The sequence below is a fragment of the Megascapheus bottae genome, chromosome 3 (assembly GCF_031878675.1).
Source record: "Megascapheus bottae isolate mThoBot1 chromosome 3, mThoBot2.hap1, whole genome shotgun sequence".
Taxonomy (NCBI): Eukaryota; Metazoa; Chordata; class Mammalia; order Rodentia; family Geomyidae; genus Megascapheus; species Megascapheus bottae.
In genome coordinates this window covers 35,028,465-35,051,309 of record NC_143511.1, presented here as the reverse complement: position 1 = coordinate 35,051,309, position 22,845 = coordinate 35,028,465, and the positions used below count along the sequence as shown (strand labels likewise).

General features: G+C 47.9%; 1 protein-coding gene across 1 annotated transcript; it reads right to left on the bottom strand.

The window, feature by feature from the left end:
* Positions 1 to 18,204: 18,204 nt before the first annotated feature.
* Positions 18,205 to 22,238, bottom strand: LOC150065287 (serine/threonine-protein kinase PAK 1-like). Its single transcript, XM_090329869.1, has 4 exons — positions 22,036 to 22,238; positions 21,441 to 21,536; positions 19,774 to 19,967; positions 18,205 to 19,514 (listed from the first exon to the last, which is right to left on the bottom strand). The coding sequence occupies exons 1-4, from the start codon at positions 22,203 to 22,205 to the stop codon at positions 18,475 to 18,477; spliced, it is 1,500 nt and encodes a 499-aa protein (XP_090185995.1). The 5' UTR covers positions 22,206 to 22,238; the 3' UTR covers positions 18,205 to 18,474.
* Between the last annotated feature and the right edge of the window lie 607 nt (positions 22,239 to 22,845).

Below are 22,845 nucleotides of genomic sequence, written 5' to 3'. Positions count from 1 at the left end.
TCTATCAAGGTGGGGTCTTAAGCACACAGCCTTGCCCTATCCAGATGTGACCCTGGATAGGAGAGGATGACTCTCACCACTCCAAAGACTCCCAGAACTCTCAGGGATTCAACGTCCTGATTCCTTATCTCACCAAAGTCAGAAAGTGACACACATCTCTGAGGGACTGCCTTGACAGGGAACACTTGCTAGGAGATCAGATGCACTGAAACAAATGCAACTCCACCAACTCTTCTAGTCCTGCAGAAGGGTTCAGAAAATGCTACTTGATGGTTGACCACGTGCTCCTCTGCTCCACAGATAGATGCAGGTAACTGAGCCTCAGAGATCGTGCCCTGGGTCCTAGAACCTGCCACAGCCCTCCCACGACCCACAGAACCAAGCCCTCTATGTCCTTTCTGTAGACAGCCATGGAGCTAGGGCTCAGACTCACTGGAGCCTGTAGGTGCCCAATTCTGAAAAGCCCTCCCCTGGACCTAGCCTGACCACAGCACCTGACTTCGGAAAAGTGAATCCCAGTGTGGGAGCTCCATTACCCAGTAGATTGAACTTGTGATTTGGGGTGACTCTGTGCATTCCACATTGCTCTCTTCTTCTAGCCGGCCTCCCCTCACAACTCCTAATGACTCATCTGACACAGTCATGGCTGTCCCCTGGGCCAGACTCTGGTTTAAAGATGCACCAATGCCATCCAACAGATAAGAGAAAGAAGAGAAAAGAGACTAAAGGAAATAATAGGACTGAGATTCAGCAAAGCGGGTCACTCTCATTGTCCCCCTTTCTGTCTCAGTACTATCAGTGCCACCATGAGTGCCTCCTCCAGCCAGGAAAGTTGAGGCCTGGTTACGGCATGCCCCAGTGTGGGAACACAGGTGATTGCACTTGCTCTTTGTGTGGTTCTGTATCGGGGTGGCTGAGAAAAAGGCTGCGTTGCCATATGGGCAGCTCCGGCCATCCCCAGACCCTGTGTCCTATCTTGACCGACCACATCCAAGCTGTCTTCATCTACCCTGACTCCTAGCTGGACAGAGAGCTCGTGGTTCCTTCTTGGATTTCTTTCCCGCCTCCATTTCTTCCTTGGCAGTGGTTGTAACTCCAAGAGAGATCTTAGGTGTGGTGACTGGATGGGGGGCCTCCTCCTTGTCCATGCACAGGACATGGGCCTCTTGCATGGAGGCAGTGTCAGGGTAGCCTAGATGTCAAGCACACGGGAACATAGCCAAGCTCCCTTTAAACACTGTATAGACAGCATTGGATAGCTACTTCTCATGCTTTCTTTGACGCTCAAGACTGCTGTGCCTTAGAGCTTAGGGGCCACCCCTCTTTTTCAGCACTAATGAATCTGGGAGATGTGTGTGCCTGTGCGTGCAGAGCAGAGATCATCCCCCTTCTGCTTCACTCATCGGCCAGGACACAAGCTGGGCCCACCCTTCTGAGCATCCACTTCTCCCTGCTTTACCACAAGCCCCACACTCATCATGAGCAATGAGGGCTCTCCCTGAGCCCATATCTAAGCCAGGAAACTGAGAGTCTGAGAAGTCCAGCAGAGGGTGCGGCCGTCCTTCCTGGATGGAGGGTGTGGGTCCTGCCCTAACCTCAGTGACTTGAACAGTTCCCTTGTCTCAGAAGGTGCCTCTGTTCACCAGTGGCCCACAGGACCCAGCTGAAGGTCTAGGTTGATGCCATTGACTGGTGAGGCAGCTCAGGAAAATCTGCAGTGTGGCCTACTTGGTCACATCCTCAGTCCCCAGGGCTGTGAGGCGTTCACAAGGCAGTCTTCTGGCTGATGGGGCCTGGGTGTGTATGAGCAGGAACGCTTGGTCAATTTCAGACAGGCTGGCTTCGCGGGCCTGGAGCTGGTTTGCGGCATGATGTTCAACAATTTGGGGAAGATCCTTTTGTCAGGGCAAAAGGACAGTGAGCCCTGCTTTGGGACCTTCAACAGCCTCTTGCTGTTCTCCTTGTTCACTCACGCTTCTCCGATTCTAGATTTCTCGAACCCCAAGCACACAATGAGCTGTACCTCTACTCCTGACTCCTGCTCCCCAGTTAACCTCTGTCCACGAGTGTCGTGTCACCTAAGTGTAGAGTGTACTCCTGCCTAGATTCTGGTTTCTCTTTCACATTCATTAGCCTCCCCAGGGCTCTGAGTTATTTTCTGGCAAGATGAAAACACATGCCACTGTGACACAGAACTGGAGTCTGAAGATTTAACGGCTTACCCCAAAGGTACTGATACATTAGGTGGTGAGGCCAGGATTCTGACTGAGGCCATCTGATCTGAAGTTCAGGTGAGAGGACCAAAGGTTGGGGAATGCCCTGATGCAGAGACATCCCAGGCAGGAGTGAAAATACCTTCACCAGACTATTTGTCACCACTATTTAGGACCCCTATTGTGTACTCAGGAGGACTCATAGCTCCACCAGAACTGTTTACTATTTGGCATTTAACCAATGGAAAATGACTTAGTCTCCTTTGCTTCCTACTGAAAAAATTGAAGGAGGCTATTTGGTGAATAAAAAAAAATTAGGCTTCTGTAATTAGTGTTTAAAATTAGTAGTAGTAGTATTATTTGATTGTGAGGATTGAACTCTGGGCTTGGGTATTGTCTCTGAACTCTAAAGCTCAGTGATAGTGCTCTATCACTTTGAGCCACAGCACTTCTGGTTTTCTGGTAGTTAATTGGATATATTTATCCCATAGTCTTTTGTGCCCCAGCTGTCTTTGAACATCAGTCCTCATATCTCAGCTTCCTGAGTAGCTGGATTACAGGTATAAGCCATTGTGCCTGGGAAAATGATTCTTAAAAACCTAAGCAGAGGGCCAAGACTGTGGCCTAGTGGCCCAATATGTACAAAACCCTTGGTACCACATATACAGAAAAGGCTGGAAGTGGTGGCTCAAGTGGTTGAATGATAGCTTGAGCAAAAAAAAACTCCAGGATAGTGCTCAGGCCCTTAGCTCAAGCCCCAATAGTGACAGTAAACAAAAACAAACAAACAAAAAACTAGACTGCTGGAGGCTCATGCCTGTAATCCTAACTACTCTGAAATCTGAGACCTGAAGCCTGAGGTTCAAAGCCAGCACAAGCAGGGAAAGTCTATGAGACTCATATATCTAGTTACTCAGGAAAAGCTGAATGGCACTGTGGCTCCAGTGGGACAGTGCTAGCCTTGAACAAAAGTAGCTTAGGAACAGCACCTAGGCCAAGAGTTCAAGCCCCAGGATTGGGGGGGGAAAAAACCAAAACAAAAACCCTAATGGGAAAGAAAAGTCCTTGATTAGGGACACTGAATTTGATGTCAGAGCTTTTCCCGGTTTACCATTGCTGTCTGTTAGTAAAACTCCTGGCCCTATGTTCAGGGTTTTTTTTTTTGGTTTTATTTTGGTGGGTCATGGGGCTCGAACTTGGCCTGGGTGCTGTCCCGAGCTCTTCAGCTCAATGTTACTACCGTACCCCTGTGCCTGCACAGTGTCCCTGAGCTCTTCAGCTCTAGGCTATCACACTATCTTTGAGCCAGACTGCACTTCCCTTTTTCTAGAGGTTAATTGGATCAGAATCTCTGGTCCTTTTGTGCTCTCAGCTGGCTTTGAATCTTGATCCTCAGATCTCAGCCTCCTGATTTGTTAGGATTACAGGCTTGAGCCACCTTGCCAGCTGGTTTTGTGCATTTCTTGCTTGATATTCAGTTTTTGGATCCATTCATCGATGTAGGCCAACTTTGGGCTTTGAGATCCTCAGATCTCAGCCTCCTAAGTAGCTAGGATTCTAGGTACCACTGGTGCCTGGCAAGAGCTCTGGACCTGGGCAGTGTTCCTGAGCTCTTCAGCTCAAGGCTAACACCCTACTGCTTGAGCCATAGAGCCACTTCTGGCTTTCTAGTGGTTAATTGGAGATGAGTCTCAGAGTCTTTAGTGCCTGGGCTGACTTTGAACCTCGATCCTCAGATCTCCCGAGTAGCCAGGATTACAGGCATGAGCCACAGCCCCCAGCTGAGAATTGACTTTTATGTGCCATCTTAAAAAGGAATCCAAGCTTATTTTTCTCCCATGTGGATTCCCTCTACTCCTTCACTGAGTGCAACTTTGTTTAGCGTTGATGAGTGAATATATGTGGGTCTTCATCAGAGCCTTCTACTTTTTAATCTTTTTGCCTTTGCTTTCTCAGTACCATTTTTATTATCATTTGCTTAAATAATTGATGACACTTTTCTTTCTAACTACCCGATTTTTTCCCATTTAGTACAGTCTCAGTCCCTGAATAGGGATGATGTCTGCTGGAGGGTTTTTAAAATGCCTTTAATCAGATAAACATTCCCATCAATACTAGTAAATTAACTCTTTTCTTTTTTTTTCTTTTTTTTTGCAGTCCTGAGGCTTGAACTTAGAGCCTGAACACTGCCCTTGGACTTTCTCAAGGCCATTGCTCTAACACTAGAGCCACAGCATCATTTCCAGCTTTTTTGTATGTATATGGTACCAAGGAATCGAACCTGGGTCTTCATGCATGCTAGGAAGCACTCTACCACTAAGCCAAGCTCCCAGCCCTGACACATAAATGAAATCTTAACTAAAATCAATAACATGCCAGGTGCAGTGACCACTGCTGTAATCCTAGCCACCTAGAAGACTGAGATCTGATGATCTTGGTTCAAAAGCCAGGCTCTTATCTCCAATTAGCCACTAGAAGTTGGGCTGTGGCTGGCTCATGGGCGCTAGGGCAGTAGTCATGAGCTGAAGAGCTCAGGGACAGTGCCTAGGCTCAGAGTTCAAGCCCCACAACAACAACAATCAAAAAACAGGTTTGGACTCAGGGCTTTTGCTTGCCTGCCAAGCTCTGTACCACTTGAACAATTCCTCTGTGCCTTTTTGCTTTAGGTTAATTTTCAGATCAAATGTTGTACTTCTTGCTTAGGTAGCTGTGGATTGTCATCCTACTTACGCCTTCACATAGCTGGGATTATAAATGTGAATCCCCATGCTCAGCTTATTTGTTGAGATGGAATCTCACTTCTGTGTGTGTGTGTGTGTGTGTGTGTGTGTGTGTGTGTGTGTGTGTGTGTGTGTGTGTCAGTCATGGAGCTTAAACTCTGGCCTGGGCACTGTCCCTGAGGTTTTCAGCTCAAGGCTACCACCCTAACCCTGGGTCTTAGCCTTGTCCCTGAGCTCTTGAGTGCAACGCTACCACCCTACCCTTGAGCCAAACCCCACTTCCTGTTTTCTAGGGGTTCATAGGAGATAAGAGTCTCAGGTCCTTTAGTGCCAGGGCCAGCTTTGAACCTTGATCCTCAGATCTCAGCCTCCTGAGTAGATAGGATTACAGGTATGAGCCACAACCTTGGCTCTCACTTCTTTTTACCAGCTGCTTGAAACCATGATCCTCCCCGATAATTGGGATGAGCCATTGTGCCCGGAACAAAAAAAAAGTAATTTTTTGTCTTGATTTTGGTATAATGAAGTTTAAATATGAAAAATCACATTTCTTCTACTTTGCAACATGTGGAGAGACATTAAATTATAGGTATATACAGACAGTTACGGCTGTGGCCTTGACTGGTTGAGGATATGGACACCAACAGCATCTGAAATGCTGTCAAGGCAGAACATTACCAATAGCAGTGAAAGCTTATAAGTGGCACTCTGACTCAGAATGTTACAGCAGTAGTGAAATAGTTCAGGGACAGCACCCAGGGTCTGAGTTCAAGTCCTAATATTGACCCCCCCACCAAAAAAAAGATGAAATATTTGACTGATGAGAAAGTTTGCTGGACACAGTGGCTGATGCCTGTAATCCTAGCTACTCAGGAAGCTGAGATCTGAGGATAGTTCAAAGCCAGCCCAGGCACTAAAGACCAGGAGACTCATCTCCCGTTCACCACCAGAAAACCAGAAGTGGCGCTGTGACTTCAGGGGTAGGGTGGTAGCCTTGAGCTGAAGAGCTCAGTGACAGCTCCCAGGCCCCCAAAAAGAAAGGATGTGGCTTAGTGTTAAGAATACTTGCCTAGCACACATGAGGCCCTGGGTTCGATTCCTCAGTACCGTATAAACAAAAACTGGATATGATGCTGTGTGTCAAGTGGCAGAGTGCTATCCTTGAGCAAAAACTGAAACTACATCACTCCAAAAGCCTATACTCTGCTGTATACAGTCATTAGGTGTAAGCCACCAGCGTGTGACAAATACTCTTAATGCTCTTTTTTCCCCCCCCATTATCCTTTGGTACAGATGGTCATCATGTCTGAATACTAAAAATAACACACACATATATATGACTGCGTTTGAAAATGGCAGAGGGAAATAACAATGAAGAGATAATTCACTTGAACAACTTTCACTGCCACAGGAGACAGGTAAGTTGTTTATTCTACTTGGCCAAGAATCTAGCCTGCTTTAGAATCCAGAAGTATTTTATTTTTAGATCTGAGAACATCAGGCATAAAAAGCATTTGTTAGACTAGTAGTGTGCCAGCTTACACATATAGTCATGAATGAATTTTATCAATCCTCCCTCATACCGAGCATGGTGGCAAATGCCTAAATTCCCAGTTACTCAGGAAGCAGAGGTAGGAGACCAGTGCTTTGAGGCTAGCCTGGGAGAGGTTAGTTAGAACCCCAAGAGACAAAGCATGGTATTATATGCTTGTAGTTAGCTACTCAAGTGGTAAAGGTAAAATCATTACCCAGCTGGGCGAGCTGGCTCACACCTATAATCCTAGCTACTCAGGAGGCTGAGCTCTGAAAATCATGGTTCAGGAGTCAAAGCCAGCCCAGGGACTTTAGTTACTGCCTCTTCAATTAACCACCAGAAAACAAGGGAAGTGGTGTTGTGGCTTAAGGGGTAGGGCAGTAGCCTTCAGCTGAAGAGCTCAGGGATAACGTCCAGGCCCAGAGTTCAAGTCCCATAACCACACACACACACATACATAAAAAGCATGATCCCAGGCAGCCTGGACAAAAGTGTTAGATCCTTTCTATAAACAAACTAAAGCTAAAAGGGCTGAGGCATGGCTCATTGGTACTGCATTTGCCTAGGAAGGAAGAGTCCCTGTGTATACCAGCCAGAAAAGGAAGAAATGAAATCTTACATAAGTAGATTAATATGCTAGTAATCCAACCTGTGAGTAGACAGTCATTGGATCTATAGAGATGGGATTAGGAGTGCTCCTGTGAGCTTATTTTTCCTACAACAGTTATAGGTACTAGTAAGTTTGCTTGCCCTCACATGATATTTCTTTTCTGTGTTTTTTGTTGTTGTTGTTGTTTCTCTCCCCTCCCCCCACTTTTCACACCTTCTTTCCCTCCCTCCCTCCCTCCCTCCCTCCCTCCCTCCCTCCCTCCCTCCCTTCCTCCCTCCCTTCTTTGCTTCTTCCTCCGTTTCCTTCTTTTCCCCATGCCAGGGCTTGAACTACAGGATTCTCCTTCTTGCTCAGCTTCTTCAAGCCTGGTGTTCTACCACTTGAGCCACATCTTTGTCCTGGCTTTTTTCTGTACATGGAATGCTATGGACTTTCTGGCCTGGAATGACATCAAATTTTGATCCTCCAGATCTCAAGTCACCTGAGTATCTAGAATTATAGGTTTGAGATCACTCAACTAGTTTCGATTTTTTTTCCAGCCCTGGCTTGAACTCAGGGCCGAAGCAATGTCCTTGGGCTTTCTCAAGGCCAGAACTTTAACACTTGAGCCTCAGCACCATTTTCAGCTTTTTCTATGTATGTGGTACTGAGGGATTGAACCCGGGTCTTCCTGCGTGCTAGGCAAGCACCCTACCACTAGGCCAAAGTCCCAGGTCCCAAGTTTGGTTTTTTTGAGACAGGGTCTCACTATGAAGCATTGATTAGCCTGGAGTTTGGCCTAGTGGTAGAGTGCTTTCCTAACATGCACGAAGATCTGGGTTCCATTCCTTGGTACCACATACATAGAAAAAGCCAGAAATGGACCTGTGGCTAAAGTGGTAGAGCTCTATCCTTGAGAAAATCCAAGGACAGAGCCCAGGCTCTGAGTTGAATCACTGGAACTGGCCAAACAACAAACAAAACAACAAAAACATTCTTAGCAGCTTTGTAATATGACATTCAGGGCAAGACTCAAAGCAAGACAGAACCTTCAACTGTTTTGTTGTTGTTGTTGTTGGTGGTGGTGGTGGTGGTGGTGGTGGTGGTAGTTGTGGTGGTGGTGGTGGTGGTGATGGTGGTGTGTGTGTGTGTGTGTGTGTGTGTGTGTGTGTGTGTGTGATAATTGCTGTCCTTAGAATCTCTGCAGCTCAGTAAATGAGATCATTGATTTGGGGGGGGTTCTTTTTTTGGTGTGGGGGGAGTCCTAGGGCTTGAACTCAGGGCTTGAACATGGATGGTCCTTGGGCCTTCTCAAGGCTAATGCTCTAACACTTGAGCCACTGTACCACTTCTGTCTTTTTCTATGTATATGGTACTGAGAAATCGAACTCAGGTCTTTGTACATGCTAGGCAAGCATTGTACCACTGGGTTAAACTCCTGATCTTTTTCTTTTTTTTGGTGGGTCATGGGGTTATATGTCTGAACTCTTCAACTCAAGGCTACTGCGCTACCCCTTAAGCCACAGCCCTACTTTCTGTTTTCTAATGCTTAATTGGAGGTAAGAATCTCACATTCTTTAATGCCTGGCTGGCTATGAACTTCAGTACTCAGATCTCAGCTTCCTGAGTAACTAGGATTACAGGTGTGAGCCACTGAGTTAAAGCCCTGGGACCAGCACCAAAAAAGAGAGGGAAAAAAAAGAAAAAGTTGATAATCTTTAGCATATACTCTAGCACAATTAAGGGAAAACAAAACAAAAGGAAACATGGAAACATAGCTGTTACTGCTTTAGTGTATGTGCTTTCAGTTGGTAAGTTAATAGTAGTTATGATAAACGTTAGACTGTTAACACTCTTTGGGCCAAAATTGAATTTGCAAGAGTGAACGTGATTGTGTCAGTGTTCTAATAACAGTGTTGTTTGCCTCCTTTTAGACTGGATTAGTCTCAGAGAAGGGCCTATTACCAAATCAGATTCTTCTGATGAAGAAGGGATTCCAATGCTGGTCACCCCAGCTCCTCAGCAACATGAAGAAGAGGACCTGGATGATGATGTCATCTTGACAGAAGTGAGTTTTGTTCTACTTTCCCTGACAGCTCCAGAGCAGCTCTAAGATCTCTTTAACCTGCCTCTGTGACTGCTTGCCCTTCACAGAGATAAGTCATTGAGTCCAACCTGCCTGCAGCAATGAGTATAGCTAACAATCTCCTATTCTCTTCCCTCAAAGTGAGGTGGGAACCTTTGCCCGCAGGGTAGGCAATGTCTTGCTCCTCACACAAAATGTGATTTAGAATTAGAGATGTGTACTGATTCATCAAAGATTTTCCATTCTATGACTAATTATCCTCCCTCAGTTAGAAGAGTGAGATATACCCTTATTCTATTCTTTTCAAAGGAGACATCCATTTCAGGTTTTGTAATTCATATGATTGTATTCTGCATAGAAATGGATGAGCAGGGGGCATGCCCCAGTGTGGGAGGACAGGTGATAGCACTTGCTCTTGTGTGGGTTCTTCATCAGGGGTGGCTGAGAAAAAGGCTGTGTTGTCACATGGGCAGCTCAGGCCATCCCCAGACTCTGTGTCCTGTCTTGACCAGCCACATCCAAACTGTCTTCATCTCCCCTGGACTCCTACCTGGACACATTGCTCCTGGTTTCTTCCTGGTTTTCTTGCCTGCCTCCATTTCTTCCTTGTCAGTGTTTGTAACTGGAAGGGAGATCTTAGGCCAAAGGTCAACCGTGGCCTGGTGTGGTGACTGGATAGGGAGCCTCCTCCTTGTCCATGCACAGGAAGCAGCTGGTGTGGGGACATGGGCCTCTTGCATGGAGGCAGTGACAGGGTAGCCTAGATGTCAAGCACACAGGAACAGAGCCAAGCTCCCTTTATACACTGTGTAGACTGCATTGGACACCTACTTCTCAAGAATGCTGTGCCTGAGAGCTTAGGGGCCACCCCTCTTTTTCAGCACTAATGAGTCTGAGAGATGTGTGTGCCTGTGCGTGCAGAGCAGAGATCATCCCCCTTCTGCTTCATTCATCGGCCAGGACACAAGCTGGGCCCACCCTTCTGAGCATCCACCCCTCCCTGCTTTACCACAAGCCCCACACTCATCATGAGCAATGAGGGCTCTCCCTGAGCCCATATCTAAGCCAGGAAACTGAGAGTCTGAGAAGTCCAGCGGAGGGTGCTGCCATCCCTGCCGGATGGAGGGTGTGGGTGCTGCCCTAACTTCAGTGACTTGTCCAGTTCCCTTGTCTCAGAAGGTGCCTCTGTTCACCAGTGGCCCACAGGGGCCAGCTGAAGGTCTAGGTTGATGCCATTGACTGGTGAGGCAGCTCAGGAAAATCTGCAGTGTGGCCTTCTTGGTCACATCCTCAGTCCCCAGGGCTGTGAGGCCTTCACAAGGCAGTCTTCTGGCTGGTGGGGCCTGGGTGAGTATGAGCAGGAGGACTTGGTGAACTTCAGACAGGCTGGCCTCGCAGGCCTGGAGCTGGCTTCCGGCCTGATGTTCATTCAACTCTTTGGGGAGGATCATTTTGTCAGGGAGAAGCCACAGTGAGCCATGGGTTTGGGACCTTCAACAGCCTCATGCTGTTCTCCTTGTTCACTCACCCTTCTCCAATTCAAGATTTCTCGAACCCCAAGCTCACAACAAGCTGTGCCTCTACTCCTGGCTCTTCTGCTCCCCAGTTAACCTCTGTCCACGACTGTCGTGTCATCTAAGTGTAGAGTGTACACTTGCCCACATTCTGGTTTCTTTTTCACATTTATTAGTCTCCACGGGCCTCTGATTTATTTTCTGGCAAGATGGGAACACGTGCCACAACACAGAAGAAAATTGCAAGAAGCAAATAATGGGTTCACACACCACGGGCAATCAATGCTCATCATTGAATCCAAGCACCCGTGTGGGTCTTGAGATCAAAGAAAAGACAAGTACATGGGCTGGGAGTTGGCCTAGTGGTAGAGTGCTTGCCTAGCATGCACGAAGACCCAGGTTCGATTCCTCAGTACCACATACATAGAAAAAAAAAAAGCTGGAAGTGGTGCTAAGGCTCAAGTAGTAGAGCTCTAGCCTTGAGAAAGTCCAAGGACAGTGCTCAGGCCCCGAACTCAAGCCCAGGAATGGCAAAAAAAAAAAATAAGACAACTGCACATCCACAACTACACAACTGACTCCATGTACATTTCCCTTGTTGCCGGGGCTAGGCCGCAGCAAACGAGGGTTCGCAGATTGGGATTCCTGAAATAGGGGCAAGTACTAGGGAAAATTAATAGAGAGACAAACAGATGGAGTTCGGGAGGACTACAGCCCAAGTCAGCAGTCCAAGAGGGCTGTGAGCTCCAGACTGCTGCCTAAGACTGTCCTGTTTATTTTAAGTTCTGACCTTAAATACTCTTCTTAAAACTAGGGAACTGCCAGAGGCTACATTCATACAAAATAGTAAACAAGTCACATATAGGATAAATGAGAAAGGATTAACATTGCTTAAAGTCATCCTGATAAAAACTGATTAACATTGCTTAAAGTTATCCTGATAAGAACTGATTGACATTGCTTAAAGTTATCCTGATAAAAGTTACTTCCTTGTGTATACAGTTGTGTAGGTCCAAGGTCAGGTCCAAGGTCATTGACCCCACAGTCGGTCCCCAACATCTCCCCTGTCTTTCTTTTAAAAAATGCAGACTTGCTTGTCTTAGGTTGGGTGAATCGCTGACTCTGCCTTACCCGTCATGGGGAACTTCTTCAGATCAAGCTGAAGGCCCTGTCTTAGGTTGGTCAGAGAGCATCCCCTCTTATCCTGTCCTTGACTGCGATTCCTCTCGTGGGGGGAGGGGGGAATTCATCCATCTGGGGCTTAGATCTGCGAGTTGTTCTATTGGTGACTGTTGAAGATGTGACCATTGGACGGGTACTGGCCATAGGCGTTGATTTGTTCCCAGCCATAGCTTCAGTTGTCACTTTACTTGGAGTAGAAACAACAGGAGTTGGCTTGATATTGGCTGTTGGTGGATCTGAAGTGCTGGCAATTCCTCATTCTTCAGAAGCTGCAGTAGTTTTCAACGTGATCTGTCTCTGCTGTTCTGGGACCTTACTAGTAGGTTCTTGAGGCTCTTTCCTCTGCTCTAAGTGCCTCCCTTGATGCTCTTGGAGTTCTCTCTCCAATCTGCTGATTCGACCTTCTTAATGGGACTTAAGAGCTGTTATACGAACAGCAAGTTCATTTTTTTTTGCTGATCTAATGTTCCCTTCTTTAAAACAATGCAATAATTCAAACCTAAATGATTTTCTTCATTAAACCTTGAATATGTTCACTCACTCATTCACACACATCCATACTCAAAGATTTTAAAGTGCACAAAATTAATATTGGCCATTCATTTTCCGGAAGTTTGTGTCAAGAGAGCTTTGCCAATTTTACTCTTGCAGGTGAGAACCAGGTTCAAAACAAAACTTTAGAAAAACCATAAGGATCCATATTTAAAACTGGTACCAATTTCAAAGACAAAACTGGACAAGAAAAAATATGTAACACGAACAAGAGAAAGAAACAGAGACTTTTACACTTAACACATAAACATGAATTCAGGTCTTTTCCCCATTACTGGATGCATTACTGGAGGGTTGGGGGTGAAGGTCCAGTGAGTCGCTCCTTGGATGACCAGTCACTCTCCAGAATCCGAACATAGCGTTCGGGCAGCCAGCGGGCATCATTTTCTTCCTGTGAAAAAACACATACATGCCCTCTACCCCAGGTTAGAACAGGATCTGGTCCGTGCCAAGCACCAGTTAGGGGATCCTTCCATTTTACTAAGGCAAAAGCACGCTGCTCTCTTTTTTTCCCAGAATCGCTGAGCAGCAGATAAATTATTTGAATCCAGATTCAAAAAATTTAAAACAAATAAAGCATGATTAAGTATATTCACAGGGGTAGCGGGATATGACTCTCCTTTCTGTATTTTAGCAATTTGATGTTTTAATAATCCATTAGCTCTCTCCACGATGCCTTGACCTTGAGGATTGTAAGGAATGCCTGTAATATGAGTGATATTATAAGAATGGCAGAAGGATTGAAATGCTCGGCCTGCATAGCCAGGGCCATTATCTGTTTTTATTTGCGAGGGAATCCCCATCACAGCAAAACATCCAATGCAGTGAGAAATACAATGTTTAGTAGCTTCCCCAGCAAGGGGGGTGGCCAGGATAAAATTAGAATAAGTATCTACAGTAACATGAACATATTTTAATCGGCCAAATGATGGAACATGTGTGACATCCATCTGCCAAATGTGATTAGAAAGCAGTCCTCGTGGATTTATACCTAAATGAGGAGCTGGTGAGAAGGGCACACAGTTGGAGCAGGTTTTAACTATTTGACGTGCCACTTGTCTAGGTAATTTAAACTGTCGGCGCAAGGCTCGGCTGTTTTGATGATGGATGGCATGTGACTGCTTAGCAAGTTCAACTTGAGTTAAATAAACTCTGGTGGCAGAATCAGTAACTGCGTTACCCTCACTTAAAGGGCCAGGAAGATTAGTGTGAGCTCAAACGAAGCCAAAAAAACAGGGGTGGTTGCGAGAACAAAACAAAGTTTGTACTTGGCGAAATTGGGTCTGGATATTGGAGTTAGTAGTTCCAATAAAGGGAACAGTTTCTATGACTTGAAGAGCACGAATTACATATTGACTGTCTGAGTATAAGTTAAAGGGCTCGTCTTGTAACAGGACGAGTGCTTGTAAAACAGCCTCTAATTCTATCTCTTGGGCGGAGGAAAAACCCGTAACCCAAGATTGAATTTTCCTATTAATGGTCAAAGCAGCCGTTCCATTGGAGGATCCATCTGTAAATACTAAAGCGGCAGAAGATAAAGGCAGGCGAGGCCCGTACTATGGAAGGAAATAGGAACTTATGACACGCAGCAAATTGGAGAAGTTTGTTAGACAGGTAGTGATGCAAAATTTTTCCCGTATAATTGGCCCAAGCAATGGCCCAAGAATCGCAATGGGCGAATAGCCAATCTTGTTGTTGTAAATTATATGGGACACAGATAAAATGAGGTTCCTGACCTAAATATTTACGGGAATCCACTCGGCACATATGTATCAGATTAGCTACCAATTCGTAGTAGGGGGTCAGCACTTTGCCGGGTGTTGATGGTAGATAAAGCCATAAATGTGGGCCATCCTGCCACAGTACAGCAGTTGGGGAGTGAGAAGTAGCTAAAATGTAAACTCCCCATGGTTTAGAGTAGTCACAATAGGTCACTTGTTGCTGGGAAATTGCCTTTTCTACGATTTGGATGACCCTCCTGGCGTCGGGATTTAAATTGCGCAAGGATGTAGGGTTGGTATCTCCTTTTAAGAGATCAAAGAGGGGTTTTAACTCTCCTGTGGACATCTTTAAATAAGGCCGAAGCCAATTTATATCTCCTAAAAATTGCTGAAAATCATGAAGAGTTCTTAAGTGTGAAGTTTTTAATTGTATTTTTTGGCTTTTAAAATAGTGTGGGCCTACTATATGGCCTAAATACGTAAAAGGGGGGTGTTCCTGAACCTTTTCAGCTGCTATTATAAGGCCAAAGAGGCTCAGATCTTGCTTTAGTTGTCCAAAGGCTTGTCGTACGACGATAGGGTCAGAACAAGCCAACAAGATGCCATCCATATAATGAACAATATAAACAGAAGAGAATTTTTCACGGGTGGAAGAAATGGCTCTAGCTACAAAACTTTGACATAAAGTTGGGCTATTTGCCATGCCCTGTGGGAGCACAAGCCAATGATATCGCTTCATGGGTTCTTTAAAATTAACAGAGGGGACGCTGAAGGCAAAGCGCTTACAGTCTTGAGGTGCCAGGGGTATAGTATAGAAACAATCCTTCAAATCTATAATAATCTTATAAGTATCCTTTGGGATTGCCATGGGGGAAGGCAAGCCGGGCTGTAAGGCCCCCATCAGTTCCATAGATGCATTTACCTTTCTCAGATCCTGTAACAGCCTCCATTTACCTGACTTTTTCTTTATAACAAAAATTGGAGAATTCCATGGAGAGTTAGAAGGGGCCACATGCCCCAAGTCCAGCTGTTCCTGTACCAGCTGCTGTACTGCAATGATCTTTTCTAGAGAGAGAGGCCACTGTTCGACCCACACCGGTTCTTCAGAGAGCCAATTTATGGGATCAGCATGAGGGGCAGGACAAACAACAGCCTCCGTTAAAGAATACCCTAATCCTTGTCTCGTAGGGTGAGACTGGGGTTGGAGTGGCTCTGGCTCCCCCTGTGCTGCTCGGCCTAGTCCCCTAAAGGGGAGGAGGCCTTGATCAAGTAACTGCTTAGTGACCGCAGCACTAGGACTAAACATATACACTCCCATTTTTTCCATGATATCACGACCCCATAAATTAATTGGCAGATGATCCAGGACAAATGGCTGAAAATGACCAGAGTGCCCTTCCTTATCTCTCCAAACAAGGATCGCACTGCTCTGCTGCGGGTCAGTTGCTTGCCCAATCCCCTGTAAGGAAGTCATAGAGGTTGTCAGGGGCCATTGGGCTGGCCAATGCTTTTTAGATATTACAGACACATCCGCTCCTGTGTCTAATATTCCTTTAAAGGGTTTTTCTTGTATAAATATAGTCATCTCAGGCCTCTCTTGTTTTATGCTTTGTACTCAATAGATATCAGAGATCCAAATCCTCTCTGTCCGCATGGGGCAGAAGAATTAGCAGTCTCCCCGTGAGGTAAAGGCACAAGTATTAGTTGTGCTAATTTTTGACCGGCTGGGATCGATACCACGTGTTTCGGGGCAGAGGCCATAACTTTGATTTCTCCAGTAAAATCCTGGTCAATTTTGCCAGGTGTAATCTGTATTCCTTTAAGGGCTGAGCTACTTCGCCCTAACAGCAATCCAGCCACTCCCAGGGGAAGGGGACCGAAGACCCTCGTGGGGAGAGCTTGTGTCCCCATCTCTGGGGTCAATACTGAGCAGGTGGAGGAACAGAGGTCCAATCCTGCGCTGCCTGGGGTGGCACGGAAGAGGCTGCAGACTGATTTTGGGGGGTTGTTAGAAGATGTACTTGTGGCCGAGAAGAGGGAGGGACTGCCCCATGGTTTTGCGGGGCCAGAGGCTGGCCCCTTCTCCAGTTTCCCGAAAACGGGCGGCCATTGTGATTTGTTGCGGACTTGCAATCTTTAGCCCAGTGCTTCCCTTTACCACAGCGTGGACATGTGCCAGGTGATTTTTCTCTCTTTAACCTGCTCTGGCGTGGGCATTGTGTCATCCAATGTCCTACTTGACCACAAGAGAAGCAACTCCCCGGGGGACTAGCAACCCGAGAATGCCGCTGACCTCTATATTTTAGAAATTCAGTAATAGTCTTTCCTTGAGGAGCGGCGGCTAAAGTAAGGCCTGGTACATGGGAGGGTCCAATACCAGCACACAGTGAAATAAAGTCCGTGATTCCTCCCTTATTCCTATGGGGTCTGATAGCCGCCTGACAGGCGGCGTTGGCATTTTCATAGGTTATGTGTCTAACTATAATCTTCCTTGCGTTCTCATCTTGTACTAGGCGGTCTGCAGTCTCCATTAATCGAGACAAAAATTCTAGACAAGGTTCATTCGGTCCCTGTTTAATTTCTACTAAATTTTTTGTACGATTGGAATTACGTAATCTTTTCCAAGCCTCTTTCGCTGCAGCATTTATTTGTAAATAGGCTTCCTTTGCATAACCCAATTGATCTTCGGTGTTTTTATAGGTTCCCTCTCCTACCTCTCCGACCTCATCCAAGCTGCCTTCATTTATCCTGGAGTCCTACCTGGACACATTGCTCTTGGTTCCTTCCTGGTTTTCTTTACTGCCTCCATTTCTTCCTTGGCTATGATTGTAACTCGAAGAGAGATCTTAGGCCGAAGCTCAACCGTGGCCTGATGTGGCCCTGCGTGCAGAGAGCCCCAAGCACTCAACTAGCCGTGCCTCTACTGCTGACTCTTCTGCTCCCCAGTTACCTGTGTCCACGGGTGTCCTATCAACTAACTCTAGAGTGTACTCAGCTCTTGCCCACATTCTGGTTTCTCTTTCACATTCAGTCGCCTCCCCAAGGCTCTGAGTTGGTTTCTGGCAAGAAGGGAACGCATGCCACTGTGACATAGGAAAAAATTTTGGGGGGTGGGGTTCAGGACTCCTCCCAGAATATCGTTGAGGGGCAAAAGGATATTATTAGGCAATTTTAAATAAGGCCTGAGCCATTGAATATCTACTAGAGGATTTGGAAATCATTAAGGGTATGGAGGCAGTCAACACGAAATTGAATGTGAGGTGTTAAATCTAATTCCTGTTGTAGATTTAAACCCAAATAGGTCAAGGGATCTTGTCACTGGACTTTTATCAGGAGTTACTTGCAAGCCAAGGTTAAGGAAGGCTTTAGAAAGTTCCACAAAACAATTCTGTAGATCTGGCCTGTCCTGAGCCACCAACAAAATATCATCAGGGTGTAGGGGAATTGTATAAAAGCAGTCTTTGAGATCAATGATCACTTTAGCCACATAAAAACAATTTCTTGCAAACACATTTGGTAAAGGCTATTTACGCTGTACATGGCCAAGCGCAAGCGTGCACTATTTATAGTTTCAAGCAGAAAATGTTCCTTATGTGACCACAATTGCAATCCTTACATGAAAATTCTTATAAAAACATGAATCTTCTTAATAAACAATCTCCAACTCTCTGCCAGTTAATCTTATTAATGGTTCCCTCCTTGGGGAACCAAGGATATAATTCTTCCCCATGATCAAAAAATGCCTTTAAATCTTTCCTTTTAACGCGAGTTCCTCGTGTCTTGAGGGCCTCTTAAACCTGAGATGAGCAATTCCTGTGACGATGATACCTGTGCCATGGCCAGTCACTTACCTTGCGCCGTCTTCACTGCTCAGCGTTGACCGAAACTGATGTCTTGGGTGGGTAGCTCCGAGCCGGTCACACAATCACTTGGATCCAAGTTTTCCTGGAAGACAGCGTTCCTCAGCCTCGCTGGCTCCCGGGCCCCACGTTGGGCGGCATTTGTCCCATCCAGCGGGACGTCGACTAGGGCCAAGAACCTAGAGGGAGGAATGAAAGGGACAGGAGACACGAAGAAGGCAGCAAGACAAGCCTCCTGATTAAGCCGCAGATTTTATTTTTCACACAGGGGTTTATATGCCTCTTCAGGAGAGGCAGGAGGGGGTGGGGTATAGGAACTGCTTGGGGTAGGGGGTCGGGTAGTAGGATGTTTGCTCGGGGTAGAGGCCAGGTGGTAGGATGTTTGCACATCAACGCAAGCAGGCACGTGTTGCTACGTGACGTAATCCCAAGATGCAGGCGCGTTCTTACACTAAGAATTCAGGGCGTGGGAGAATGTCCCCGACCCTGGGGTGGGCAGCATCTTAGGGCTTGTTCTTGGTTGCCTCCCTTGCTGCAGCAATCAATGGAATGAGGCAGGAGAGGGGCTTGGCAACCTCGAGGAATGGATGCTGCAGGAGCTCTTTAGCTGAGCCTCTCTTTTCCACATCCATCTCCAGACAGCGGTTTAAAAAGTCCCGGAAGATAGCCGACACCTTCTCTGGGTTCTGAAGTTCCGGAGTGCCACTGGTGGCAATGAGGCACAAGGCCCTCAGAGGGTTTTCATTGAAGTATGGGGGCTCTCCTTCCATCATTTCAATAGCCACGATGCCCAGGGACCAGATGTCAACCTCGGGTCCATAGGGCTTTCTTGTTACCACCTCGGGTGCCATCCAATATGGCGTTCCCACCATGGTGCTCCTTTTGCTCTGTTCTGGAGTTATCTGTGCACAGAATCCAAAATCGGTTAACTTGACAGAGCCATCCTTTCCCAACAGTATATTGTCGCTCTTGATGTCTCTGTGAATGACTTGATTCGAATGTAGGAACTCTAGGGCCTGCAGACACTCACGGCACACAGCAGCAATCTGTCCTTCATCCATACAGATTTTTGTTACCACATCTGACAAGGGACCTCCAGCCAAGTATTCCATGACAACCCATAGCTCATCTCCTACAAGGTAATTGTCCAAGTAGTTTGCAATATTTGGGTTCTTGTTTTCCCTCATGACCAGGATCTCATTAATAACCAGCCCTTTCTCCGGATGCTGCTGCAGATTCATCTGCTTAATGGCCACCTCCTGTCCTGTGGCTACATCCATGGCGGTATACACAGTTCCCAAAGCACCGTGTCCAATCTTCTCAAAGCGCGTATACTTCTTCTTAGGATCACCCACACTCACTATGCTCCGTAATTTCTCTAAGATCTCCTCATCAGACATGTTGGGTTTCTTCTGCTGCTTCTCAATATGCCGGGTCAATGGATCTGGTGGAGTGGTGGTATTCTCAGTAGGTGAAATGGGAGATGTAGCCACGTCCCGAGTTGGAGTGACAGGAAGTGGTTCAGTCACAGCTCCTGCTGGAGCTGCAGGACAGGACGACACAAGAGCTTCTCCGTGCCTGCTTGCTTGGGACTCTTGGAGAAGCGCCACCACCCCCTCCTCCCTGAGCTTTGCCCGCCTGGGAACTTCCACCTAGCCTATTGCTCAAGCAGCCAGCACCCACGCTAGGCTTCAGGCTTCTCTTGCTCCCAGCCCATGGCTACTTCCGGAGTCTCCACCACCCAGTGGTGCCCTGCGACCTCCACCCCTTCCCAGGCTGTGGGTCAGTCCCAGGCTGCGCACCCATAGCCTCTGCCTGGCTGGGCTCCCGGATCCCCAACTGTGCGAGCATGTGGGAGACCCGGCGCTCCAGGTCAGAGCCACACATGTAGAGCCTCAGGTGTGCGCGCAGGCGCTGCAGGCAGGCATGCTGCGATGGTGCCAAGAAGTCCTGCGGGTGGTAGTCCAGCCAGGTGCTCAGGAGGCAGGAGATGGCCCTGGAGGCGAATGGGTGGGAAGCAGAGTGTGAATGAAGGCCAGCCCCTCCTGGGGTCATCCTCACACCCCTGTGATGTTGGCTGCCCTTTCAGAGAGCAGCACATCCCAACAGGGGCACCTTTGAGCTGTGCCACCCCTGGCCAGCCAACCTAAGCTAGGCTGGCAGAGAAACTCCAAGGAGGGATCCAAGACCAAATGCTGGGAGCAGTTCTGGCCCCTTCTGTTGGGGCCTAGCCTCCATCCCTGAAGCCTGATTCTGGCTCAGCCGCAATTAAAGGGCTTTGTCTAGGCATTTGGTCCTTTGCATACCTCTCTTAAGGCATCTCTGTGTACGTGACTCCATTGAACCCCCCGCAGTTTCGCGGGTCTCACAGCAGCTCAAGTCTCGAGAGCTTTCCTGCACCTGTCCTGCCCAGTACCTGACAGCCCCACCCAGACCCTTAGTGGTAGCACAGAGGCCCTCTTTCTATTGGGTAGCTTCCCAGTGCCCACCTTCTCCTACCCTAACAGTATATAACTAATTGTCTGACGCAATAAAGAGAGGAGAGCATCAGAGAGCATCAGAGATCAGCAGAGATCAGCAGAGATCAGCAGAGAGATCTGAAGCGCTTTCATGGTTAACACTGCTTCTGACTCAGCGTGGTTCTTTCTTCCCCGGTGATTGGGGGAGGGCTGGGTCTTCGACACTTACCATCTCGCTCGGCTCCCGGGGGACTACAGGCTGGCCCTGTGTGTCCCTCCCCATTCCCGTGTTGCTGCCCCGGAGAGGAGCAACACCCTTCTGCTCTTTCCAGTGCCTTCCTCCTCTCCCCCCTGGGCCACTCTCTCCATGCTAGACTCCAAGATGGCTTGCTATCCGGCCTGATATGTAGAGGGGTGTGACACACATCCTCAGGCGCTCTGCTGCCTCATTTCCTAGCATGCTCACCAGGGCTGTCTGCCTTCCAGAACACCCTTGAGCGTGGTGCTGAGCTCTCCCTCACACCTAGCAGCATGTCAGGCCCACTGACCAAGCAAAGATGTGTCTTGGCCTTTTGTGGAGCTCAAGGTGAGTTGAGCAAACCTGCTTGGTAAGGTGTGTGGGGAGCATGCCTTCTCGTGGGGCTCAGCCGTGGACCCAGCCTCTAGTGGTCCTCATATGAGTAGCCCTTGCCTGGGGTTTTCCCTCTGCTGCCGAGGATGCCCAGATCCCATGACTCCCTTGATAATCATAGGTGTTCAGAGCTGCTGATTGGGCCGTGTCTCACTCACAGCCCCAACTCCAACACACACACACACAGAGGAGTGTGTGCGAGTGCGCCCACGCACATGCGCAGACCTTCACACTCGAAATCAAGCACACACTCGCAACCATGCAGACACACATAAAGATGAGCACGAGAGTAACACACACATACACACAAACACACACCCATGGATTTTTCTCCAATGTGGAGCATGCCCTAGCTGGAGATCGAATCCCACTGACTCACTTGTAGAGCTTGTTTCCAGGGATGACATCCTCGCTGGAATGCGGGAGGATGTCAGTCTGTCCAGAGGAGCCCATGGGGGCTTCCAAACTCCTGAACCTGTTGAGGATTTGAAGCATCACTGGCTAGCCCAGGTCAGCCAGTCCATGTCTGCCCTTCTTGTACCACCAAGCACATTGCCTGCATATTGGCCCTCCATGAGCACTACTTCCCATTGGTGCCATGCATGAGGACAGTAGCCCCTGGGTGATGAGCTTAGGAGTACAGTGCCTTGGCACTTGCCCCAGCCAGCCCTGCTCTGTCTCTATCTAGGTAGACGAGGTCATGCAGAGAAAACGGGTTGCCTTCTTGTTGAAGAGAGACAGTGCTTTGTTGGAGGTCTCAGAGATACATAGCCCGAGAGGAGAGCCTGCAGGCCTAGACAGGACAGTGCAGCATGTGTGCCTGTGCCAGTGTAGCCGAGGACTTCCCTGCTTTGATCCCCAGGCAGTGGCAAGTGCCAAAGAGGAAGTCTGTGTGAGCAGCCCACGTTGCAGGCTCCACTGCCAAGGCTTCCACTGCAGCTCAGGAATCCTGTGCTATTGGAATTGGCACTCACCTTGTAAACAGCAGGTCCAGGACCTGAAGGGTGTCTGCACACCTTCTGTAGCTGTTGAAGAAGGTGTGGATGAAGGTGGAGTTGTCGAGCAGCTGGGCAAGCACCAGGTGGTCCACCTGCTCCTGCAGTGTGCCTGCCGTGGGGAACTCTGACCCGCAGGCATCGGGCATGCCTGGGGACAAGTCCCCTTCAGTCTGGAGGAGAACCACACAGGGACAGTTCAAGTGCCATGTGCAACACTACAGGAACATTCATGGACACACACAAATAACTGCAAACATTTGACCACTCACAGCAACACACACAGGGACACTCACAGGGACACACCCCCACACACACCCCTGCCCCCCCTCCACACACGTGGGAAGGAAAAGTGGTGATGCACAGGGAGATGAGGGTGGAAGGCGTCCTAGCCATTTCCTGCCCTGGTCTGTCCCATGTTACCCTAGAATTCCTCCGGAAAAATCTCCAGAGGCGTTGGTGGCGGAGGCCAGGGCGCACAAAGCATGGACACAGGCGCCCCAGGAACCCTCTCCGCCCATCACTCAGGCCTGAGCCTCGACCACTTTGCCAGCAACAACGAAACATCTTTGCAATGGACACGATCCACACAAGTGCACTCTCCGAGGCTTGTGTGGACTGTGAATTCCTGGGAGGACCCCGGGGTTCTGAGTCCTCTGAGCCATTGTGATGTCACCTCTGCACAGCTCTTCCCTTGAGCCCTTGATTATGACCCAAGCTTTGCAAGGTGCCCTGTTCAGGCCTTTTTCTGCCTTGCCCAGGCCGACCACTGGCCATTGTGACCCAAAG